This window comes from Myotis lucifugus, unplaced genomic scaffold, assembly GCF_000147115.1.
Source record: "Myotis lucifugus unplaced genomic scaffold, Myoluc2.0 scaffold_916, whole genome shotgun sequence".
NCBI classification, from domain to species: Eukaryota; Metazoa; Chordata; class Mammalia; order Chiroptera; family Vespertilionidae; genus Myotis; species Myotis lucifugus.
The window spans coordinates 98,235-114,668 of record NW_005871964.1 but is presented as its reverse complement, the minus strand read 5'-3'; the positions used below and the strand labels follow the sequence as shown (position 1 = coordinate 114,668).

General features: G+C 50.2%; 1 protein-coding gene across 3 annotated transcripts in view; it reads right to left on the bottom strand.

Moving 5' to 3' along the window:
* The window catches only part of VRK3 (vaccinia related kinase 3), a 38,514-nt gene that overhangs the window by 13,956 nt on the left and 8,124 nt on the right, over positions 1–16,434 (bottom strand). For all 3 annotated transcript variants that reach the window (XM_014448765.2, XM_023747583.1, XM_014448768.2), the window contains 7 exons: positions 13,780–13,935; positions 12,358–12,546; positions 8,263–8,321; positions 5,911–5,977; positions 4,866–4,950; positions 4,496–4,601; positions 2,915–3,007 (listed from right to left, as the gene is read on the bottom strand). In XM_014448765.2, the coding sequence (XP_014304251.1) occupies positions 2,915–3,007; positions 4,496–4,601; positions 4,866–4,950; positions 5,911–5,977; positions 8,263–8,321; positions 12,358–12,546; positions 13,780–13,935 (755 nt within the window). The remainder of the gene's footprint in view (positions 1–2,914; positions 3,008–4,495; positions 4,602–4,865; positions 4,951–5,910; positions 5,978–8,262; positions 8,322–12,357; positions 12,547–13,779; positions 13,936–16,434) is intronic.

The following is a 16,434-nucleotide window of genomic DNA, read 5'->3' as shown; positions in this document are numbered from 1 at the left end:
GAGAAAAAGAGAGAGAGAGAGAGAGAGAGAGAGAGAGAGAGAGAGAGAGAGACATCGATGTGAGAGAAACATATCAATTGGTTGCCTCCTGCAAGTGCCCTGACTGGGGCTGGGCACTGAACCTGCAAGCCAGGTATGTGCCCTTGACCGGGAATGGAACCTGTGAACCTTTTGTGTGTGGGCCGATGCTCCAACCACTGAGCAACACCAGCCAAGGCTCAGATAGTTTTCGTCAAGTAATTGGTAAACACATGTGGACGGGGCAGGGCCCTAGCTTTCCACAGAGAGATCACGCTATACCTCGTTGGATATCCAGCTTTTTGCACGTTCACAGTGGTTCAGGGCATGAACTCTGGAGCCAGACAGATAATTCAGATGCCAGCTTGGCCCTCAGTGGCTGCACAGCCTGGGAAAGTTATGTAATTTCCTGTGCTTTGATGTCTCCATTTGTAAAATGAAGACAATCACAGTCTCTGCCTTGCAAGGTTGACACCGAGTTGAAAACAAAAAGTAAAGTGCTGATCAGCCAGCACACAGCCAGCCCATCTGCGTTTAACGGCTCATTGTATTCTGCCCTTTGGACAGTGGACAACTGCTGGTTTGGCCACGAGAGAGAGCGAGCTACGTCCTTTTTTTCTGGTCACAGTTGGTGATATTTAATTTTAAGTGTCAACCTCCCTGGGCCACAGGGTGCTCAGATATTTGCCCAACATTATAATGGGTGTGTCTGTGAGGGTGTGTCGTTTAAATCACAGTCTAGGTAAAGCAGATTGCTCTCCCCAACGTGGGTGGGCCTCACCCCAATCAGTTGAAGGCCTGAATAGAACAGAAAGGCTGCGTGAGGGAACTCTTCCTGCCTAACTGCAAGAGCTGGAACACTGGTCTTCTCCGGACTTGGACTTGAGGGAAACATGGGCTCTTCTTGGGACTGAGCCTGCCAGCTTTTCCGACAGGAACTCGCACAGTCAACTCTCCTGCTTCCAGGCCTTTGGGCCGGGACTAGAACGACACCACCAGCGCTTCCTGGGCTTCAGCCTGCCAACTGCAGATGGTGAGATTCTCCGTCTCCATGACTGCGTGAGCCAACTCCTTGCAGTAAGTCTCTTTCTGTGCATTCTGTTGGTTCCGTTTCTCTGGATAGCGCTAATACAGTTCTAGGATTTTTCTCTGGGATCATCTCTCTCCCACTCTTAGTAACTGGAGTGAGGCCCACCTCATCTATTTCCACTGGGTTGCCAAGCTGAGGGGATTTAAGCCTGATTTGCTGGTGGTGATTTTGCCACCATGAGGGAAGAATCTGCCTGACAATGACCAATGCACAAACAAGAAGAACCCAGAGATAGAAAAGCCAGTTTCCCTAGGACAGGGCTTGTGTGCCTAGATTCAGCCATGCCTGAAACCAGTGAGGTCCTCAATTTCCATTCCCTGGACCAATTCCTTTCCGTTTTTAAAAAAATATTTTTTAAATTTATTTCAGAGGAAGGGAGAGGGAGAGAGAGATAGAAACATCAATGATGAGAGAGAATCATTGAATGGCTGCCTCCTGCATGCCCCCAACCAGGGACTGAGCCTGCAACCCGGGCATGTGCCCTTGACCAGAATCGAACCTGGGACCCTTTAGTCCACAGGCCAATGCTCTATGCTCTATCCACTGAGCCAAACCAGCTAGGGTGCACCTCTCCCTTTCTTAAACTTCTTTTTCTTTTTTTTTTTTTTTTTTTTTTGCTTAAGCTATGTTAAATTAAGTTTCCATCATTTAAAAAAATAATTAGAATTTACTTTAAAACACTATTTGACCAGTACCCAACTGGGAGTATATATTTTTCTATTATAATCAGTGTTGTCAGGAGCATGCATATTTGTACGCATATCTTTGAACAGTCCTAAGAATATATGGATAGGATATATTCCTAAAAGAGGAACTGGTGGGGCAAAAGTACATGTGCTTTTTTTTTTTTCCTCTGTAGAAATTCAATTTATTCTTAGACTATTTTCATAAGAAGCAGTGGTGTGCTGCTTTTCTAAAAATATGCCTTTATAGATTTATATGTAATATGTATATTATAAAATCCATACATGTATTTACGTGATGGCTACATACAAAAGCACAGCACTGTGGTATGTACATATCTATAGGTACATTCTTTCCGCTCATCCCTGCTGTGCTTTTCCCATGTGAGCTCGAGGCTGGCTCAGCCGGGTGCCTCTGAGTGAGGGAATCAGCAGAGAAAAACATATAGATTTAAAATGTTGACTGCTATATCCAAATTACCTTCCAAAAAGGTTGCCCAATTCATACTTCCAATAAAATATAAAGGATTATTTCTTTTTATCCTCTTATCACCATAGGTACTATCATTTTTTAAAACTTTTGTCTATAATAGGGTAAAAAGTAGTATGTTCTAATTTCCATTTCTGTGATTTTTAGGGAGGTTGAACATTTTAAAAATACATTTAACTAAATTGTGGATTTCTTTTTCTATAAACTGCTTTTCCTATCCATTATTCACTTTTCTATTAAGTTGCTCATCTCTTCTTCTTCTTTTTTAAAACATATTTTTATTGATTTCAGAGAGGAAGGAGAAGGAAAGAGAGAGATAAAAACATCAATGATGAGAGAGAGTCATTGATCAGTTGTCTCCTGCACGCCCCCTACTGGGGATCGGGCCCACAACCCGGGCATGTGCCCTGGACCAGAATTGAACCCAGGACCCTTCAGTTCGCAGGCCGACACCCTATCCACTGAGCCAAACCAGCTAGGGCTCATCTCTTCTTATTTATTCAGGTGAGCTCTTTATATATGATGGATAGCAATTCTTTGTCTGCCATAAGCATTGTAACTAAATGGAAGTTTTGAGACAGATGAGATCCTGAGCCCAGAGAGTCCCTAGGGTGGGGAGGGCCTGGCTATTACCTGGCTCAGGTTCTGTGGATTCACAAAGATATTCTTAGCTGTCACATTTCCATGAACATACTCATTCTCATGGAGGAACTCCAGGGCATCCAGCTGGGGGAAGAAGAACAAAGTGATCTCCCTGAGTAGCACTACGAACACAAAGAGGCTCTGATGCAAAGCCCGGGTCACGAATCCCGACGCGCTGTGGTATGGCCTGCTTGTGCCTGGGGTTGTGGGCAGGTTTAAGCTGACTGATTCTGGGGGAAGCATTAGGAAGTCCACTCTGACAGCACACCTAAGCAGGTCTTCTAATTAGGCTTTAAAAATTCCAGCATTAAAGCTAACATTTGGTTTTCTATGTATCTCTTATATCTGTTTCTTAGTTGATTGCAAACTCAGGAGAGAGAGAAGATGGTTACTTATTGTTTCCTGCAAACACACACACACATACACACACCAAACCCAATGCCCATGTATATCAGAGTTCTTCTCATTTCTCCTAAAGAGCAGAAATACATTTAGTTAAGCAATTGCTATTTTTATCTCTCACTCCAACGTGTCCACTGAGCTCCAGGCTCATGGTGTTAGTTACATCATGATGACATCCCAATCCCCCCTTGACTCCAAGGCTTAACTGTCCACCAAGTTCTGCTTCTCCTACAAACTCTCTATCCCCACAGCCTGGCCCCTCTCCTCAGGCCTCGTCCTGTCTCACCTGGCCCCCAGCACCCCCAGTCCCTCCCCACAAGGCCCACAGGGTCCCTCTGCATCCAGAGCTGACCTTGCCCCTCCCTTGCTCCTACTCCCCCCATGGCTCCCCAGTGCCCTCAGGACACAGTCCCAGCTCCTCAGCTTGGTAATTCAAAGCCCTGCGTGATCCGGTCACTGCCGACCTCTCCACACCAACCTCTTACCTTTCCCCCTCCACACGTCACACTGCAGACTGAGCACAAAGACCTCTGGAACTCACCTAATATGTTCCTCCCGTGCTACTTTCATCCCTCCCCCAATTTAAATTGGGTCCTCTTATTCGCCATCATAGCAGGGGGACACTTCTATCCAGAGAACTTGTCACAATTTGTGCAACTGTTTAATACAATCCTCTCTGACTAGACCTAAAAAAACATGTCTGTGCTACTCCCTGCTGTACTCCCAGGCCCTGGGACAGTGTCTGATACCCAGCAGAGACCTCATAAATATTTAAGGAAAGGATGGATGAAGGAATGAGTGAATGAACCAATGCCCTATGTTCTCTCTCCCACACAAGCCTTTGTTCAAGCTGTCCCCTTGGCCTGGAATATCCTCACGCATCTCCACTCCCACTCTACACAGCCCCTTGCTATTTCCCACTCTTGGCTTTGAAAGGACCTCCATCCGGAAGCCCAAACGAACCCCTCACCTTGAGGCTGGGGCCCTTTCCTCAACGGCCACAGCCCCCTGAACGCCCTGGTGCTGATGCTTATCCCTCTGGTCCTAACGGCCTGGGGTTCGCCTGTCAGTCAGTGTGCCCGTCCTCAGTGTCCAGCAGAGGGCGGCCGGGCTAACGTGTCAATGAACAGCCTGATCACCAGCGGCGGGTGGCCACCCCTGGGTACATACCAGCCGGCAGGCCACCTGGAACACGGACTGTATGGGCATTGTGTGCTTCGGGTTGTCATCCAGGACCGACTGAAGGCTCCTCCCCAGCATGGGGAGCACCAAGAACCTGGAAGACACGACATCCCAGGTGGAGAGATGACCGGGAGCGAGCAGAACAAAGGACACCAAGGAAGGGTGCGGGGTGGCCCCGAGGTCCTGGTCCCGGGCACGATTAAGGGTTCTGATTGGCGGGGGATCCGCCTGGCTCAAAGCAGGAGAAAGGAAGGAAGCAACTAACTGGCCAATGGCTCCAGGGCCCCAGCCACGTCCCAGCGCATGACAGGGAGAGAAAGGAGGGGCCAGTGGGTGGGTGGCAAGTTAGGCGACTCACCTGTACCTGTCCTGGTGAATGCCAAAACCAACACAGGTGGGGATGGCCAGTAAGGGGGTTGAGGACCGCTTCTTCCACTTGTTCACTATGGGAGGCAGGGACCTGAGAGGTTAGAGCCATCTGGTCCCAGGCCCTTGGGGACAACAGTCCATTCTCAGGCCAGAAGCAGAGTGCCTGTGCCCAGACCAGACCCTGAGTCTCCTGGTGGGAGACGCCACCTCTGTGGGTGGGTGACAATGGGGGTGCTGACAGGGTGGGCCTGGTGACCCCTGAATGTCATCTATATCTGCAGGTGACAAGGAGTAAACATGGGGGAAAGAATATGCAAATCTGGAGTGAGTGGGAGGAATAAGAACGGGAGAACTTCTGAATTCACAGGAAAGGAACCTGAGCGATGGGAGATCACTTGAAGTCTCCGATACGGGTCAGGAAATGTCTAAACTGGTCATGGTGCCATAGATGTCAGCCCATCTCCCAGGACCTCCTTTGGATGGTAGAGGCAGCAGAGAGCTGATAACAGTTTAATGGCTGGCTGTCCAGGGGAAAAGAGCTCTGGTTTGTACTGTTTGCCAATTTCTATGGTGTAAATACTCCCACCACGGTCACAGAACGTGCAGAAGGGAAGGAATTCGTAGTAGCACACAGTTATGTACTGGTCTCACCATCCAGGTACAAGGATATAAACAACCTCAAGGGTGTGGATTACAGAAATGTAGACAAATAATTATGAACTGATGAGTTTTGAGTATTTATTACCCTTCTTCTTAATCTAACTTATTGTATTGTTAGTTGATGTGATTAATTTAAATAAGGGCTATGTTTAACAAGTGGCTTGAACTAATTTTGAAATTTTAACACTCGGCTCTCAAGAGCTGGCATGAGCTGGCCTCCGCCCATGTTGTCTGCCCCGTGAGGCCTGAGGACTGAGGGGTGACAGGGCCTTCCGTTTAAGCCCCACCCTCCCCACACCTTCAGGGAGAAGCCAGGTGTTCTGACCAAGCTGGTACCTCCAGGTCTGCCCCCTTGCCCACTCCCTGCAGCGTACCTTGCGAAAGCTTGGCAGCCCGCAGGAAGAAGTTCTGCTCATTGAACAAGCGCCCATCCTTGGCATCCTAGTGTGGGGTGGAGGGGAGGAGGCTGTCACCCTGGAATCTCTTAGACAAGGGGTCCCAGATCACCACTGCTGGCCAAGTATTACCCCAGGGTAATGGCAGCAACAACTCAGGTTCCCGGCAAGTCCCGCAGATCGGAACCAAATCCCCAGGGTGCCACACGAGGACCCGAATCGGAGACTTCAAGTGATCTCCCATCGCCCAGGTTCCTTTCCTTTCTTTAATGATGGGACCTGCCAGTTTTCCCCAAACACGGCCTTCCGCTAGAAACTAGATTCCCGAGCCTCCACTGAAGTGAGGAAGGACCACAGGACAAGTTCTGGCCAACGGCGAGGTGAGCAAAGCGATGTGGGCAGCTCCCAGGCTATGCCCTCCATGGGCTGGGCAGGCTCTCCCCTTCCTCTCTGTCCCTGTGGCTGGAATGCACACGGGACAGTGGGAGCGGGAGCAGCCATTTCAGCCCACAGATGAAGGTTATGGCTGAGGATGCTGGAGCAACAAGAGAGAAGGAAACTGGACCCCTTGGTTATGGAACCGTCCTATCAGCCCTGGACCACTGTCTCAGACTTCTAAGTGAAAGAGAATAAAATAGTATGTTTGCTAAGACCATTGTTAATACTGGGTCATTTTCCCCCAGCAGTAAAACCAAATAAATTATTTAAATACAACCAGTACAGCTGGTTTCATAAGAGCATAGGGTCAAAGAGAAGTCGTTTCAGATCCCAGCTGCCTTTCTTTCTCTCTTTCTCTCTTTCTCTCTTTCTCTCTCTTTCTCTCTCTCTCTCTCTCTCTCTCTCTCTCTCTCTCTCTTTCTTTCTTCCTTTCTTTCTATAAAGCACCTACTGTGTGCTGAGTATTGTTCTGGGCACTGGAGATACAGCTGTGAACAAAAAATCTTGATGCTGGATTCCCTGGGGAACAAGGTAACTACCCGGCAGGCTTGCTTGGAAACGCTCAGCCCAGGGTCAGGCACAGAACAGGCGCTCAACAAGCAGGCGCTATTACTTATCTGTGAGCCTGGCTCCGGAACCCTCACTCTAAGCCACTCACATGGCCTCCATCCATCTAGGACAGTGGTCGGCAAACTGCGGCTCAAGAGCCACATGCGGCTCTCTGGCCCCTTGAGTGTGGCTCTTCCACAAAATACCACGCGTGGGCGCGCAAGCACAGTGCGATTGAAACTTCGTGGCCCATGCGCAGAAGTCAGTATTTTGTGGAAGAGCCACACTCAAGGGGCCAAAGAGCCACATGTGGCTCGCAAGCCGCAGTTTGCCAACCACTGATCTAGGGCAAGAGAGGGACCCAATCCAGCTGCCCCAGTTTTCCAGGGGGGTGAGAGTGGGTGAGAAAATATGAAGAAATAAAAGTCACCCAGGATCCCAGCACTCACGCCCAGGCTGGTGTGGCTCAGGGGAGACCTGGAGGTTCCTCTCGCCTCCCCAGATACTGACCCCTGGGCACTTCCTCATAAACACAGAGCACCACAGGGTCTGGGGTTTGAGTCCCGGTCAAGGGGTCAAGGGCATGTACCTGGGTTACAGGTTTGTTCCCCAGCCCTGGTTGGGGTGTGTGCGGGAGGCAACCGATCGATGTGTCTTTCTCACATCAATATTTCTCCCCCCTCCCCCACCCCTCCCTTCCACTCTCTCTAAAAATCAATAGAAAAAATACCCTCAGGTGAGGACTAACAAATAAGCAATCCCAGCATCAGTGATGGGGGTGGGGCCCAACCACACCCACGCCCTTTATTAGGTGCCTCCTCCAGGCTGAATGACGTGACTGGTCTGGCTGCTCTCACTTCCTCTGTTTATTTTTTTCTTTCTGGCCCCTCGAGTGCATGTTTCCTGTGTTCGAAAAGGTCAGGCATGACTTCCCTGACTCCTCAGCACAGGCACCCCATCTGATTGGTTCTCTGCTGAGCCCCAACACCCAGCACAGTTTTATATTATGGCTGGTGCTCAGTAAATACAGCTGTGAGGCAGGCAGTAGTGGGCAGACGGGCCACCTGACCTGGCTATTACTGGCTCCACCTTACAGATGAGGAGAGTCATCTCAGAGAGGGAGGCGCGTGCCCAGATTGCAGAGCTGGGAAGTGTGAGAGGCAGGGCCTCGGAGGGCCCTGGGAGATGAAGAACCTGAGGCCCGGCCCAGCCCCACTGCCCCTGGCTCTCCTGCCTGCCCCAGCCCACAGAGAGGCCTGGAGATCCAGGGTGCACTTGCCAAAGCCCCAGACCCTCTCTCAGCGCGTCCCTCCCAGGCCCAGGGAACCCCCCAGGCCCACTCACTAGTTTCAGCGTGAATCTTTGTTTCTGGCCACTCGAATCGGAGGCGGAGACAGGCTCAGCTGTGGACAGATAAAATGAGCGAGGTTATTATCTACAGCCAGCATGTCAAACTCGCCGCCCGCATGCAGCCCGCCCGCTGCGCGTCTGACATGCTTGCTGTACAAGGAGAGTGAGCACAGCATCCTCAAACTTCCCAGGAACGAGCGGCAGTGTTGGTTCCCCGGTTCCCACAGGGCCCAGTACATTCTTGGTTTCCAAGAGCTGCTCCTCCATGTTTTCAGACAGCTTCCTTTTCTCTGCCTCTTTCTCTCTCTGGGAATATCCAGCTATGAAAAGGGTTATGAACACAGCAGATCTCAGACTGCTCTCTTTGGAAAAGCCTGCTCCAAGGCGACCCTCGCTGGATTTCGGGAGGGTCTGGCATTCTGTAACCAGTCAGAGGGGCTCCCTGTGCACACACTTGTGCTCAACACCTGCTTTCCTGCACAGTGTCTGGAATGGTGGTGTGTTCCAGCAGAGGGGCCTACATGGCAGCCCCAATATAAACCCTGGTGCAGAGTCTCCAACGAGTGTCCCTGGTAAACACCATGCCACACGTGCTGTCCGCCTCATGTGCATCTGTGTGACTCCATGGGGAAAGGGCCCTGAAGTTGCGCTGGTTGGCCTCCCTTTGCCGACTGCTGGTCCTCCTAGTGCAGCGGTTCTCAACCTGTGGGTCGCGACCCCTTTGGCGGTCGAAAGACCCTTTCACAGGGGTTGCCTAAGACCATCCTGCATATCAGATATTTACATTACGATTCATAACAGTAGCAACATTACAGTTATGAAGTAGCAACGAAAATAATGTTATGGTTGGGTCACAGCATGAGGAACTGTATTTAAAGGGCCAGAAGGTTGAGAACTGCTGTCCTAGTGCATCCCTGAACCTAGGTGGTCCTGGGGACCCTGACAAACTCTCTGCCTTTGTCTGCATGTATGGGTAAGTGCCATGTGACGGAGGCAGCTCCCCTTCCAGGAGGACTTGTTGCCTTAGCCCAGCCCCACCTTCTCGTCACAGGCAGCCTTCAGCCCCTCAGGGATCCCTCAGCTGCAGATCCAGGAAGGCCCATAGGCTGGTCAAGGGGATCCAAAGGCCCAGCCCTGCTGGCCTGACATGGGGCCTGATGAAGGACCACCTCTGCCCCGGAGCCCCCAGGGGCCAGCTCAGGCTGCACCGAGACCTCTGCAGCAGCCCCCTCCTTCCTCTCCCCTCCCCGGGTACTGGTCCCTGGCACTTCCTCATAAGCACCTTGCGTGCTGTCCCACTCTGCCTCATTGTAAACCCTGCAATGTCTCCGGCCCTGTGCTAAGTGCGTGCTTTACACACACTCTTTCCTTTAACACGCAGGACAGCCCTAGGGAAGCAGGTCTACTAATCTATAATTACTGTTGCTGCCGTTGTTAGCGCCACCTGACAGATGAGATGAGAAAGCTAAACCTTAGCAAGGCCATGCCACAAGGGATGCTTTGTGCCAGGCCAGCCTGGGTTCAAGCTCAGTCCCGCCATCAACTCTGTGTGACTCTGTCCGAGGTGCTAAACCTCTCTGGGCCTTCCTTGCCACGTCTGTAAAATAGGAAGTCCACCCCTGAGAGGGATGCAAGGATTCAGAGGGCCCAGTAGGAATGATAGTACCAGCTGGGCACAGATCATAGCTGGCTTCATCTCTCACGTGTGCCACTCAATGAACCCACTGAGCGCGAGCCCAGCACCACACCGGGCACGCCGGGAGCGCTCAATGTGTGGCTTTTAAAATGTAGCAGGCATGAGGGCCACAGCCAGTAAGGAGCAGAGCTGCCCCAGCCTGGGCCTAGCTCATCCTACAGCCCATGAACTGAGCCATCGCCGGCTGTCCCGGCAGGCTCTCTGCGTCCTCCCTCTTTTTCTCCCTTCGTGCCCACCCTTCCTTCGTCATCCCGGCTGTAAGATTTCTGGAGCCAGACTCTGGCTAGTTATTCCCATCTCTGGGATTCGTTTTCCTCATCTATAGAATGGGGATAAGGACAGTGCTGATGTCCTAAGACTGTTGTAAGAATCAGGTGAGTTAAGAAGTACATGGGCCCTCTGCATTGGCGGGTTCTGCACCTGTGGATCCAACCAACTGCTGACTGAAAGTGCTTGCGGGGGGTGGGGTGGGGGAGGGGAGTTATAGTATTGCTGAGTGTATTGTGCAGTTAGGCGGAGGATGGTTGCGTCTGTACCGAGCATGGACAGAGGTTTTTTCCTTGTCATTATTCCCTAAACAATGCCGTATAAATTTACTCAGCATTTACACTGTGCTAGGCAGGAGCAGTAATTTAGAGATGGTTATGGGAGGATGTGCACAGGTTACATGTGGATACCACGCTATTTTATATGAGGCACTTGAGCATCCTCCGACTTTGGTACCCGCAGGGGATCCGGGAAGCAACCTGCGGATCCTGAGGGTCGACTACATAAAGCAAACCTGTTAGCGTATAGACTTGTACACAAATGTTGACACCACAGCCAGAAGTGGAAACAACCCAAATACACACACCCTGGAATGCTACTCAGCCATAGAGCGGAATGAAGCACTGGCCCACGCTACGACATGAGGGACCGTGAAAACATCATGCTAAGGGGAAGGAGCCAGACACAAAAGGCTACATAGCGTATCCCTCCATTTGTCTGGCATGTCCAGAATGGGCAAATCCAGAGAAAAGAATAGATTAGTGGATCCCTGGGATGGAAAGGGGGAGATAAGAATGACTGCTAAAAGGTATGGGGCTGCCCTGACCGGTTTGGCTCAGTGGACAGAGCGTTGGCCTGCAGACTGAAGAGTCCCAGGTTCCATTCCCAGTCAGGGCACATGCCCGGGTTGCACTCCCAGTAAGGGGCGTGCAGGAGCCAGCGATCCATGATTCTCTCATCATTGATGTTTCTATCTCTCTCTCCCTCTCCCTTCCTCTCTGAAATCAATAAAAATATATTAAAAAATAAAAGGTCTGGGGCTTCCTTTTGGGGTGATGGAAATGTTCAGGAATTAGATCGTGGTGATGGTGCATAACATTGTGATTATACTAAAACCCACTGAATTGTAGACTTTCAAGTGGTGAATTTTATGTTGTATGAATTTTATCTCAACTAAAAGATTGCATAACCCCCACGCCAGAACTGCATAAAGTGCTAAGCACAGGGTCTGGCTTTGAGTAAGTATTCAGTAAATGTTAGGGTGATAATTACTAACACTTCTAGCAGTTATTTTCTTCGTTGTAACAAGGTGTCCATTATTTTTTATACATAAATTTTTATTGATTTTGAAGAGGAAAGGAGAATATGAGAGAAATAGAAACATCAATGATGAGAGAGAACCATTGATTGGCTGCCTCCTGCATGCCCCCTACTGGGCACCGAACCCGCAACCCAGGCATGCGCCCTTGACCAGAATCGAACCCGGGACCCTTCAGTCCACAGGCCGATGCTCTACCCACTGAACCAAACCGGCTAGGGCCAAGGTGTCCCTGTTTTGTTTTGTTTTGTTTTGTTTTTTAAAATATATTTTATTGATTTTTTACAGAGAGGAAGGGAGAGGGATAGAGAGTTAGAAACATCGATGAGAGAGAAACATCGATCAGCTGCCTCCTGCACATCTCCCACTGGGGATGTGCCCGCAACCCAGGTACATGCCCTTGACCAGAATCGAACCTGGGACCCTTGAGTCCGAAGGCCGACGCTCTATCCACTGAGCCAAACCGGTTTCGGCTTAATCACTGTTCTTATCACTCCGTCACACCAGGCCTGCATTCCCACGTGACTACAGCAGGTGGGGCCGAAGAACTCTGGTCTCCAGCTGGGCAGTCACCACCACTCCCAACTGCCTTATTCCCAGCCTCTTGCACTCATTTACTCTACCTGCGTGGCCCCTGTGAGTGGGTAGTTTGTGGTCCCAAGTCTAAGAGAAATTTGCCTGGAGGCAGGTGTGCAGCTGGGCTATGGCTTCCATTTTCATTCTCAGAAAGGGGTTCCCCCTCCCTCTGCCCGGGTTCCAAGATGGCCAGGCCCAGCCCAGCACCTGCCCACTTGTAAACGGAGTGTACCTTCATAGAGAATGCCCTGGTCGTCTCTGGTCTGCAGGGATCCCAGCTTCCAGTGTCGTCCATTCTTGTCCATCAGCACTGTCCCCGTGGGCAAAGCCTCAAGGGACATGGTCACACGCCTCCGCTTCAGTGTCTGAGGGCTTTTCTTCTTCATCTGCGGGCTGCTTTTGGGGGTTAGAGGACTGCCCCCTACAGCAGGACGGCCAGAATAAAGGAAAATCCAGGAGAGAAAAGTTGAATGAATAATGAGACAATAATCATAGTTCTGTTCATTTACTCATTTGTTCAATGAAATGGTTCCTGAAACCTCTCATGGGTCAGGTCTTTGTGACAAAGCTGGGGACCCAGACATGAGTCAGACCTGGGCCCCTCCCACCAGAGCCCCTACTTGGGTGGGGGAGTCTAACCTGGACACAGCCCGTCAGGCAAGGCAGTACAGAGAGATATGAAAAGGAGACTGACTGTGCCTGGAGAAGTCAGGGAAGGCTTCCAGGAGGAGGGGACATTGGTGTTCGGTCCTGATGAATGAACAGAACTTGCCAGGGGGAAAAAGACATTCTAGACATGCAACCAAAAACATCCCGAGACAGGACCTGGCCTTGTGCTAAGTATAAAGACATTTGTTAGGCTGAGGCCCTGCCCTTGACTGGCTCCCAGGCTGGCAAGAGAATGGGGTGGCGTGATGAGGAGGAAACGGCATCAGCTGGACATGGACACAGGAAAAAATATGAACATCCCCATCCCTCCCACCTACCATCTACCCAAAGCACAAGAGGTAGCGGGGCCTACAGGATAACAAGGGAAGAGGAGACGCCGCGGGCTGCGACTTCAGATCTCAGGGCCTGGGAGGGAGGAGACCAGCTTGTGGTCCTCACGCCTCCTTTACTCACTGGCTGCCTTGAGAGCCTAGAGGGGGCTTGCGCTCAAATGACTGGCACTGGCACTGTGGGTGCGCAGACAGAGAGCACAGAGAGGCTCTGAGGGAGAGGAGATGGCCTTGACCCAGCCTGTGGTGCTCGGGAAAGGCTTCCTGGAGACCTGAGTCCGTGCTGGGGAAGTGGCCGCGTGCCAGCAAAGCAGGGAGCGTGCCCTGCTGAGGGGACAGACAGGCAAAGACCACAGGCTGAGGCCCTAGACAGCACCTCCAGAAAGTAAGTTTTCCGCGCACAGGGTTGTGGTGAGAGCTAAGACAGGAACCAGCCACACCGAGTCTCAGATGCCAGGTTGAAGAGGTGAGACTGTGGGGCAACGGGAACAGCAGGTGACTGTGAGCAGGGAGGGAGGGGGTCAACTCTGGAGGGGGAACCTGGGGGCTGGGATAAGGGTCCAGGCAGGTGTGAGTGACGCCTGAGCACCCAGACACTGTCCGATGACCCGCCTTTAAACCATCCCGAGTCAGGCCAGATTGATCCTAACACTTACCTTTGGGCTTCGAGGTATTAATACCTTTGGGACTCAAGGTATCTTCATACCCAGAGCTGCCGCAGTTTGACAAGATGGATGATGAAGACGTGCTACAGCTGGACCATTTCACTCTCTTGGGAGAGGATTCATAGCTGGGGTTCTTTCTCCTGGAGCCTAGGGAAAGGAAGACCAAATGCAAACTGGAGTTACCAAGGCCCTTCCCAGGGAACATGACACCAGAAACCCAAGTTCAGAGTCAACCACTCTCTTCCCTTTGACCCTCACAGCCAGGTCTTGCTGCTTCTTCGGGGGGCTTGGTCTCTCTTGTATCACTTTGTCGCTCTCTTCTGTCTTTTAGGTAATTTCTCCAGATCTATCTTCTAGTTCACAATTCTCTCTTCTGCTCTGTCTGCAGTGTAAACAATCCAATGAGTTTCTGATTGCCATGAGATTCGTTTTCATCATCATAGGTGTTGTTTGGCTCTTTCCCAGGTCTGCCAGGTCAAATCTAACTAGCTTTTGTTCCTTCATTGTATTTTTAACTTCTTCCTTTATTTCTTTAAACACATTAAAGGTGTTCTGCACGTAGCCTCATCTGTTAATTCCAAGGTGTCTGGTCAGCGCAGGTCTGATTCTGTGGTTTGTTGTTCTTCCTGACAGTGGCTTGTTTCCTGGTATCTTCTGATTGGTTGAGAGCTCACATACCCGTGGGAATTCTCTCAGGTCAATCTTTAAAGGGTGCTCCACAAAGAGATATGCCTCGGTTGGGGAGGGGCACCCACACCTCATCACTCACTTTACGCTAACTTTTCCCCGTGGGTTTTCTTGGGGCTGCACAGTTCCGTATGAATGCTGGCCCCAAACTGGTGAGGATGCAAGTTCTTGGCTAGGAATTCTTAGAGAGGATATCTGCCTTTTTTTTTTCACCCACAACCAGGGTGAGACAGACAAATGTCACCACCAATTTCCTGTGTGAAAAATTTTTTGTTCTAGTTTACCTACCGAGGAGTCCTAGATTTTAGAGGTCTCCAACCTTACCTCCCATGCTTCTCGGGCTCTAAGCTTTGTCTCCTGTAACCCATTAAAACCCAGGCTGGAGGCCACCAAACAGCCCAGGACCAACACCACCTGCAGCACTTGCTCAGCCTGTGGATCTGCTTTCGCATTGTTTCTCACTTCTATGGAATTCTTTTTCAACTCAACCCTTTGTTTTCTTTAATCCTGACCTGAGGCTATGTTTATTAACTTTAGAGAGAGGAAAAGAGAGAGAAACATCGATTGGTTGTGTCTCGCACATACCCCAACTGGGGACCGAACTCACAAGCTAAGTATGTGCCCTGACCAGGAATTGAACTCGTGACCTTTGGGTGTATGAGATAAGGCTCCAACCAACTGAACCACACTGGCCAGGGCAGCCCTTTGTTTTAAAAAGAGATATTCTTGCCGGGCCGGCATGGCTCAGTGGTTGAGCATCGACCTATGAACCAGGAGGTCACGGCTTAATTGCCGGTCAGGGTACATGCCCGGGTTGCAGGTTCAATACCCAGTGGGGGGCATGCAGGAGGCAGCCAAGCAATGATTTTCTCTCATCATTGATGTTTCTATCTCTCTCTTCCTCTCCCTTCCTCTCTGGAATCAATAAGAATAAATATGATTTTACCCCTAGCCAGTTTGGCTTAATGCATAGAGCATCGGCCTGTGGACTGAAGGGTCCTGGGGGTCCTTGGGTGCAGGCTCAAACCCTGGCCCTAGTTGGGGTGTGTGCGGGAGGCAACCAATTGATGTGTCTCTCCAATTGATGTGTCTCTCTCACACTGATGTTTCTCTGTCTCTTTCCCCTTCCCTTCCACTCTCTCTAAAAAAGAAAAAAAAATCAATGGAAAAATATCCTTGGGTGAGAATTTAACAACAACAAAATATATGTTTTTATTGATTTCAGAGAGAGAGGGAGAGAGAGAGATGAGAGAGAATCATCATCGATCAGCTGCCTCCTGTACATCCCCCACTAAGGAGTGAGCTCAAAACCTGGGCATGTGCTGGGAATCGAACCGAGATCTCCTGGTTCATGGGTCAACGTTTAAGTATTGAGACATACTGGCCAGGCCAGTCTTATTTTAATAAGAAAAATAAATCCATTCATTTGTTTCTACTCTTGAAGTAGCATTTTCTGATGCTGGCAGCCAAACACAATCCCAAATGATACAATGAGTGCTGCTGAACTTTCTGCCATGTATGCCAACTCCCTTCAGTGGCTTTCAGGTAAGCATACATCTCAATTTCCAGGATCTATGCTTGGACTTTCCACTGGGCAGGACCCATAGCTAATGTGTCATTCATTTAGTCAGCCAACCGATAAGATTGTGCCAGGGATGGTCCTGAGTGCTGTGCAAACAAACCACAGTCAACACAGCTGACAAACTACAATGAATTCCTGCCCTTATGGAGACAAAGATGAGAAGCAATAGAAATAAGTAAAATACTGTACTCAATAGGGTTGATACGTACAAGTACCAAAAGGCAATATAAAGCAGGGGCAGGGGGTAGGGAGTGTCATATGTAGGGAAGGTGTGATTTTATTTGACTTTTAAATATATTTTTATTTATTTCAGAGAGGAAGGAAGAGGGAGAGAGATAGACACATCGATGATGAGAGTTAATCGCTGATCGGCTGTC